The sequence below is a fragment of the Camellia sinensis genome, chromosome 5 (assembly GCF_055761805.1).
Source record: "Camellia sinensis isolate YWXY chromosome 5, ASM5576180v1, whole genome shotgun sequence".
NCBI classification, from domain to species: domain Eukaryota; kingdom Viridiplantae; phylum Streptophyta; class Magnoliopsida; order Ericales; family Theaceae; genus Camellia; species Camellia sinensis.
In genome coordinates, this window is record NC_138965.1 from 115,587,854 (window position 1) to 115,597,425 (window position 9,572).

General features: G+C 36.6%; 1 protein-coding gene across 1 annotated transcript; it reads left to right on the top strand.

Annotated features, from left to right (window-relative positions):
• Window positions 1–5,724: 5,724 nt before the first annotated feature.
• On the top strand, window positions 5,725–6,877 carry LOC145791630 (L10-interacting MYB domain-containing protein-like). The gene is made up of 2 exons (XM_082872011.1): window positions 5,725–6,117; window positions 6,215–6,877. Exons 1-2 carry the CDS (start codon window positions 5,725–5,727, stop codon window positions 6,875–6,877), a joined length of 1,056 nt encoding a protein of 351 aa, XP_082728137.1.
• Window positions 6,878–9,572: the final 2,695 nt, after the last annotated feature.

Below are 9,572 nucleotides of genomic sequence, written 5' to 3' on the forward strand. Positions count from 1 at the left end.
CTTAGTTATTCTGGTCCAAATATTTCAATTATTGAATTGCGAAAATGTTGCAAACTTTCAATTGCAGTGCTTTTCCCAATTCGTATATAATCATCAACTACATCTGCTGCCACTCCATGTGACAATATTCTCATTGCTAAAGTTATCTTTTGCAGGGGAGACAATCCAAGGATATAAGTTGCATCTTGTGTTTTGAACAAAATATGAATCGTGTACTTTAATGGCATTCAAAATTTGCAAATACAAAGGACGACGCATTCGAAAACATCTCCAAAATATTACAGGTGAATAAACTGAATTTGCTACAAAATAATTCGCGAACAATTGGTCATGACATTTCCATCTATCGCGACGTATGTAATTATGTCCTACAACAGAACCACATTTTCTTTGATCCATCAGTTAATTGCAAAATCTAAATCATACTAGCATTATTTATTTCAAAAACCTCTAAAAGTGTGACCATTTTTTCATCATCAGACTTATCATAGGAAGAAGAAGAGGATGAAAATGAAGTGAACATGTAAGAATTTGAGATACTCATTATGCTCTGTTTTCAGTTATGGTTGATGGTAGATATAACGAACCTCTTGCCTGGTATATGGTACATGGATTAATGTGTTTATATCAGTTTTTGGAAAGAAATCATTATTTGAGGCAAAAAAAAAAAGATTTAATGAAGAGAAAAAGAAATAGGAAACGAAACAGAGAGGAAAAAAAAATTCAGTTGCTTGTCCGGTCGACTAATTGGTCGTTCCGCCGGACGTCTCCTTTCTTTTGATGAAAGTTACAATGCAACCATTGGAGCGGCTCATATCAAATTGAGAAACTCGTTCTTTTTTTACTCAAATTTAATAAAAAAAATACTGAACCATTGACGATGCTCTAACACTTTTATACTTATATTAAAATAACACATTAGTTCTTACGCTTCAACTAAAATCTCACTTTTGTTCAAGATTTTGTGAGCGTCGTTAATGACAACTAAATGAAAGAATTATATTTTAGCTTGATTTAAAATATACAAGTTAAATTATCACAATTGAAAGTGAATGAATTAAAGTAAAGGGTAAATCACACTGACACTCCTGAGATTTGGTCCGTTTACATCCCATCACCCTAACGTTATAGAAATTACATTATCACCCCTGTAGTTAATTGTCTTATTTCACAAACCCCTTACTTATATAAAAGCAACAACTCCTGGTAAAAAAACAGAGGAAATCACATTGAAAAAAAAAATAAAGCAATGGAAAAAAAAAAACAGAAGAAGTAAAGCAAAGCGAAGCAAAAAAAAAAGAAAGAGTGTATGAATTTAATGCCTTTTTAATACTAACGTTAATTCTGTTTAAATAATTATAATGACAGAGGAGTCAGTGTAATTTTTCAAACGTCAAGAATGATATATATTAAACTTAAATCTCAGAGAAGTATAATATATCCTAAAATAAAATTTTGTTAAAACTGTAAAAGATATAAGTATAATTAACTAAAATTATAATTTGGCATTTCTGGCGAGACATTTAAAACATTTTAGGGCCACCCCAAAATAGTCCCTAATAGAATAAACAAGGCATTTATAAATAGAGGGACAAACCAATCGTATAAAATTTATAAACAGAGAGTTTTATTAGAATATATATTAGACAAAACAGTTAACCAAAATATAAAATGTAATTTTTTTTGTATACTTTTGTTAGGTAAAATTGGAATTGCTCTTACGTCAACCGTATAAACACTTTTATTTCCCCTCTCTAATTACTTGGCAAAAGTCGTATTTAATTGTCATATTTGAGCCCATCATAACAGATAGTGAAAGATAGTGAAAGAGACTAGGTCAAATTTTGACATTATTATAATTTGCCATGAAAAATATCTTACTTTTTTTATTCATCACTTTAGGCTAAATTACTTGATTAATTTGCTCCAAAATGTTTCTATTTTGAGGGAAAATAACAAAATAAGGTTATGTTTGATTCCACAAGACTAATAGTGAGGTATTAATAATCCTATCAAATTAGTGTGGTATTCACAATCCCACCCCTACCCCATTATTAATAATCGTACAAATATGTTAGATTAATTATCCATTGGATTAATAATCCTAAAACAAAATGTCGTAACAAACATAGGATAATTAGGCCCACGGATTAATAATCCCAATCTCATGCTCTAATCCTTCCAATCAAACATGCCATAAATGTACTAGGAAGAGTGGTGTGAAGCAATACTACAATTAATTTGCTTCAGGAGTAAATACATAAAGTGCTTCTATTTTAATTTTATTGGCTAAAGTAATAGGACCCAACACTTTTGTACTTTTTTTTCCCTAGAAAATAACAGAATAAGTGCCGTTTTGGGAAGAATGAAAAACGCTGCGTTCTTGGTCCAAGAAAAAAAACGCCCAAGTGTTCAAAAACGCAGAACCACCATTTGGGAAGATCTGGAAACGCAGCTCTTGCATTTACGAAACTACCCTCACATCTCATAAATTGGTAGGTAGGGCAAAACCGATTCACAGTTGCCTCTCAAAGACCTGCTTCTCATCTTGCATACTACTCTTTCAAGCGGTTCAAACTGTAAGTTCGTCGAACAACCGATGACCTCGCCGTCCCCCGCCGAAGCAACCGCCGGATTCGTCGTCCACGTCCTCGCCTTTGCCGGATCTGCACCATCAGGTACGCCGATAACGATCTTCCATTACTATCTTCTCGCAAGTGTATTACGGACCCAAAATCGAAACTGAACGAGTTCTTCATCTTCTGGAGGACCTACAGATTAGATCTGCAACACCAACATCTTCTGTACTTAGAACACCTGTAGATTAGATCATTGACCAAAAAAAAAAAATCTGTTGGTAAGTTTAGGCACCGGATCTGTATACATATGAGAGATATGTATCTGTAAAAAAAAAATCAGAACACCTGAAGTGTATACATATATATATAGATCTATATATATAATATAGTGAGAGATATCATCTGTAGAAATTCATATATAACTCTTTGAGCACATGAATTTTTTTCTGTGGAAAGATACACATGTTGTGACTTGAATGAGCCTATTTTGCCCCAATTCCGATTTGTGTTTGGGTTCAGAATTGATCATTGTTTTATGCTCCCAATCAGCCTCATCGGCTGCTTCCATGGATTAAATTATGGATTAATATTGTTGGTAAGTTTAGGCAATGAAGTACTCAGCAAATTAGATTACATGATTAGGAGTTTATGCTTTTTGAACATAAAAAGAACAAAATGAAAATGTAAGAATAGGCTCTCATTTGTTGTGTATTGTACATAAGCTCTGTGGTTTCTCCACTGCTGTTATTTAGAAGTCTGATATCTGTTTCTGGAAAATTGGCCAAATTGATCACATAAACTTGACAAATTTGGAAACCGTAGTTTACTAAAAAAATTTTTTGGCCATTTGACTGACGAACTAACAAATAAATATACAGAGAAGTGGAGAAATTTGAAATCGTATCTCCGACTGAGGTACTAAAATTTCATGCTAGCTCTGTTAGTTCTTTGTTTATGTTTTATGTTTTTTTCCTTTTTAATTCAAAATTTCTAGAATTAAGTAAAACTTAGCAACATGTAAGTACATAACCATGTGAACTTAAGTGGGACCAAACCTATTTAGGTTAAAGCAAACCTTAAGAATCCCAACACACATTCCTCTCATATTCCAGTTTAATCCAAATCAAAGATATGGTTAAACTTATATGAAACATTTAGACACAACCACATGTGACTTGGTCCAATTTAATTAATTTTGGAGCCTCATTTCCAACTTTTTAAAATAAGAAGTTTGCAATAGATAAAAAATTGGAAAGCCTAGCTAAGCATACATATATGATTTTAAGAGTCCCACATAGTGCCCTGCCCAATAAATGCCATCAGACATTTATTGAAGTTCTTAGGTATATGAAAGTTGCACTCTTTCATGATGTTGGACACCACTGCTGTTGCTTCATACTGTCAATTTACATTGTGTCACAATTGTTAAATACTCAATGGTGTAAAATAATATAAAGTACTAATCAATTAATCATTCCAATCTTCATATCAACTAATGTCCCAACAAAATTTTAAATTAAAGTTATTCAGTCTGTTTCGACAATTACATATTTAAAATTTAAAATTTTGTTTTAAATTTTAATAATTCTATACACGTATAGGTTAAGGCAAAATATGTAATGCTTGTTACATTTGTCAAACCCAAGAACAAGTCTGAATAGCGTGCTGCTGAATTTTTTTTGGGAAGCATTAGCAAGTGGATAGGAAACACTCCCAAATTGTTTAAGGCTATTGATAAAATCATAAATTTATATTATTTAATGATAAATAACCATGGGAGGCTAAATGTCTTTTTCTATCACTGATAAATTATCATTACTAATGATATCCACATTATATATTTAGTCGTGTATCGGCATATAAGTCTATAAATTTTTTTGGTTTTTAAATGTTGTTAAGTCAAAGGATTATCAATACTCTACCATACAACGAAGTTCTTTTTTTTTTTGGGTGGATAATCATACAACGAACTTGGTTCTTATCATAGGGGTCATAAAGCTATATAGCATTAATTATAAGAAGTTTAACTACATTTTTTTCTAGTACCAGTTACATGTTTAATGTGGAACACGTTTCACATGATTTTTTCTCTTCCCCTTCCTTTTTCTTTTAACAACTCCAAGGTTCTTTTATTAAAAATACTGTGGACAATGTTTCAAATAGTAATTCTTTTTCTGCCTGTTCCTTTCACTTTCCTTCAATAACTCCAAAAAAGGTTCTTTTATGCTTCCCCTGAAGTTCCATTAGCAATTCCATGATCTATCACAGTGGATTCATGTTCAAGTATTAACCTAAATTCAAAGTGCATTCATGTTCAACTATTTATGCCTTAAGTTTCAAAATGAACTCGTTTCAGTTACTGTCTTTCATTCCGCACAGTAGATTGTATTACTTCACTTTATAACATGAACAAAAAAACCAAATGAATATACAGATGGCGTCCTCCACGTCAAGTGCCACTTCAGCCTGGCCACCAAGGATGTGTGATTGTGGGTTTGGACACTGCGTTGTAAAGATATCAAGATCCGCCAAAAACCCTGGTCGTGCATTCTACGTTTGTCCTAGAAATACGGTGTGTTTGTGTTGCCACTCTCTTATGCACTTAGTCACAAAACTCGTCATTCATTTGTGGTTGTGTCGTATAGTATGCATGCTAACTATCTACTGCAATTTTGTCTAGCAGAGATATGTGTCGTGGGTTGGTTGGTGTGACGAGTTTCGCAGCACCAGTTTGCATGCTGACCAGGCACATAATGATGTCGATCAGGGGTTACGAGCGGACGTTGCGCGCATAGATCAGAGCCTACGTATGCTTAGGACTGTCGTCGGTTTTTTGTGTGTCATTGTTTTGGTGTTGTTGTTTCGCATGTGATGTATTGACATGGATATGAACGCCCTAGTTACTTTCTGTATCACATGCATACGTTGCTGTCTGTTAGATGTTTTGGTCCTATTACATAAGATTTCCCCAACGTGTAGTAGAAATGAACATTGTCTTTCGAAAAGTGTTGTACTGTTTTGTGCTTATGTGTGTTAATCGTGTTTACACTTTTATTTCACTTCTCGCCAGGCAAACTACATGTACTGTACTTCATTTCTTTGTAATAATTAAATTGTAAATGTTACAAGCAGGACAGGACTACTCATGGCAACAAACCGAACATCTCCCCGTACGCCTTCAAAGTATCGAGGTAACGCTGCAAAGGCAACCCAACCCAAGCCAGTCCACAAATGCCAATTCGACAGCGACAATACGAAGCTGTTTCTTCAACTCATCATTGCTGAAATGGAAGGGGGTAATCGACAACCGTGCGGATTGTCCATGGCAGGGTATAGGAACGTAGCAAACAAATTTCTCGAGAAAACCGGCCTACTACATTCACCCAAACAAATGAAAAACAAGTTTGACAACTTGAAGAAAGATTGGGTCGCCTGGAAGAAGTTGGAGAATGCCAGCCACGGCTTCACAGGGCTTGGGTACGACCATGAGACAGGCTTGATCACTGCACCTGACCATTGGTGGGCGAAAATGCAAGCGGTATGTTTTAACAAAACTTTTATTTTGTTGAGTTTCATAAACTGTTTTGTTATTACATTTCAAGCTGTAGTAAAAATATGTGTTTTCTCCTTCACAGATGAACAGCCGATGTGCTAAATTCAGGACTAAGCCGCTGGAGCACGTGGATCTCATGGAGCGGGTGTACTCTGGCGCAGCAGCGACTGGGAAACATGCATGGACTCCATCAGAAATGCAAGATGATGCTGCTGTTGCGACCAATGCCATGGACGTGGATAGCGGGATGGGACCTCTCAGTGCTGACACACCACCACAGCGGGGCCATGACACTGTCGGGGAGAATGTGGTTGACAGTAGCCTATTTGAGGATGCTCCCCCCCAGTCAGCCGTGGACGGATCAGCCAATCCAAAACGGCGCAAGCGGTCAACGCCTGGTACTGTTGCTAGCAGCATGGACAATCTGGCAGAAGTTTTGAGCAAACAAAGTAGGGAGATGAAAATCACGCAGTACGTTGTCACGGGTAAAGGTGACAACACAGTGGGGGACTGTCTCGCACGGCTTATGAGCACGCCTGGATTAGAGCCAGGCGGTAAGTTGTTCTCATTCGCATGCGGTATAATGGATTCACCCGATAATCGGGACATCATCATGGCTCTCCCCCAGAATTACATTGTCAACTGGTTGACAGAGAAGCGTGCCTGTACCCCGGCCAATGTTGGCAGGGATCATAACGGGGGGACACGGCTGTTTGGGAGTGGTGGTGCTGTTGACTTGGACTAGGCCGTTGTGGTTAGATTGTCATGTTACTATTTGCTTATCATGAGACTGTAGTATATTATGTGGGTTTGTATTGTGCTCTTTTTTTTTTTTTTTTTTTCTTTCGATGGTGAAGTCTGGAGACAGTTTGCATTTCTTTTATTTTTGTGTAGACGTGTATGTATGCTTCTGCAGGACTTTGCAGGCTTATTTTGGTTTGTGGTGCTTTTATTTTGGTATGGACGTGTATCTATGATTCAGCAGGACTTTGCAACCAATACGCGAGTATACACATCGCAAGGTGGCATTATTTTGGAACCGATGTGCTAAATTACCTACAAATAGTTACATTTCTTTAATTAACATATTAATTTTTTATTATTTTTATTTGTTGTGTAAACTTATATATTGAAGTTATTTAATATAGTCAGAGAAGTACTTATATTTCAAGAATTTGCAAATTTATTTATTTATTGGGTGCTTCGTATTTATTTAATGCAAAAACAAAAAAATACGACGAGAAGTAGTTACATTTCATTACTTGCCTTATTTATTATTTATTAATTTTATTTTTTGTCTAAACTTATATATTCAAATTATTTAATATAGGCAGAAAAGTACTTACATTTCAATGATGTGCAAAATTATTTATTTATTGGGTGCTTCGTATTTATTTAATGCAAAAACATTTTACTAGTTTCATTATCTTATTTATTCATAGTTAAAAAATTATGTACATAAATTTTTCCCAAAACACTTCACATCAGTATATGAAAAAGTGGATGTGTCATACGTCTCTGAAAAGCACATGGAAGTTACATGGTTATATGCAAGCATGCAAATACAAATTGTACAAACCTGCAAAGCATTCACATGGTTTTGTTTCTTTCTACTACTCTTCCTTACATTTCACATGCCCACAGTAGCCTACGTTGATTTGGTCATTGAAGTGGCTTCCGCAGGAGTGTTATATATGATGGAGTTGTGCAACTAATTTCGCCAATTAAAAGTTACAAGTAGTAGTTCTGATTTCATATAATTTGCAACGTCTATGGATGCAGAAGAGGGTACTAGCTCGGGAGTCGTACGCAATGGCCAAATAAATGCTTGGATACGAGAGACGATCGGAGAAATGGAGTCGACCACATCAATGATTTGGATGGAAGTTGCTCGTGTTGCCAACGAGTACGCGTACGTTGACAGGACTCCGTTTCACACTTCCGCATTGACTGGTAGCATGTGGATGCAGGAGATGCTTGGAGGAAGGAATGAAGCATTTCAGCGAAATTTTCGAATGTCACAGGAGGTGTTCTTGATGTTGTGCAAGACATTAGTTGAAGATTTTGGCCTTCCAGTACCACAGCGTCCTCATGGTATAGACGTAGTTGAGAGTGTCGGCATGTTCATATTCGTGTTACGGGGCTTCACGAGTTGGGACATAGAAGACCGTTTTCAACACTCGGGGTAAACAGTCTGGCGTCATGTAATGCGAGTTCTTAAAGCGATGAAGTTGTTCACGAGAGTACACTGCCGACCGACAAGGTCACAACACAGTAGACATCCGTACTTGGAGTCCCGACGAAAATATTTCCCATTCAAAGTGAGAGTATTTATTTTTCGCACATTTAATCATGAGTAGTACCCGATTTCGGAAAGTAAGGCAAACTTATTTTGGGTAGTAGCATTTTTCCATATTTAAGATAACGTATGAAATTTCAGGACTGTATTGGCGCGCTTGACGGCACACATGTGGAGGCACATCTCCCTTCTCAGGAGGCACCGCCATATTTTGGCCGTAAAGGACGGCACACGCAAAACATACTCGCAGCGTGTGATTTCGATTTGTGTTTTATTTTTATATCTTGCGGATGGGAGGGAAGTATGCATGACAGTAGAGTTTTTAACGAAGTCACACAGGACCCAGCCAAACAATTCCCCATGCCAGAGGAGGGTAGGATGAACGACACAATTTTTTTTTTGTTCGTATTAGTTGTGTGCATTTGGTATTTGTAATTGACCACCGTACTAATGTGAAATTATCGACATGCAAGCAGGAAAATATTACCTTGTTGATGCGGGATACAAGAACCAAAAAGGATTTTTGGCGCCGTATAAGGGATGCCGGTACCATCAAGAAGTGTTTCGCGCAACCGGACGACCAAAAAATGCAAACGAACTTTTCAACACGGTGCACTCCTCCTTACGGAGTGCAATTGAACGTACGTTCGGCGTATGGAAAGCGCGATGGGGATTCATACATAACATGCCGCGATATGATTTCGGGAAAGTGCAGGTGCCATTGGTTGGGGCTTCAATGGCGATACATAATTTTATACGCCGCAACTCGAGCGACGATGAAGCATTCAACAAGGTTGCGAATGCAGAGACTTTTACATTCAACGACATACCAAACATTGACGGTCTTGGTGATGATGATGATGGTGACCCAGAGGGCGACGATGACGTACATATGAACGAAGTAAGGAAATCAATACGGAATGAATTAGTGCGACATCGGCGTGAACTTGGGTTGTAAATCCCGTTCCCACATTACGAGGTGATGGCAAACGAAATGAATGTGTAACAATAATTAACAAAACTGTCATAATAATTGTTAAGAAAGTTGCTCCTTGTATTTTGGTCTTTTGCAAAATTTGTTTGGATAATTCGGTAATTATTTGTATTACAAAAATAATACAGTCAGTAATAAACTTGTAAT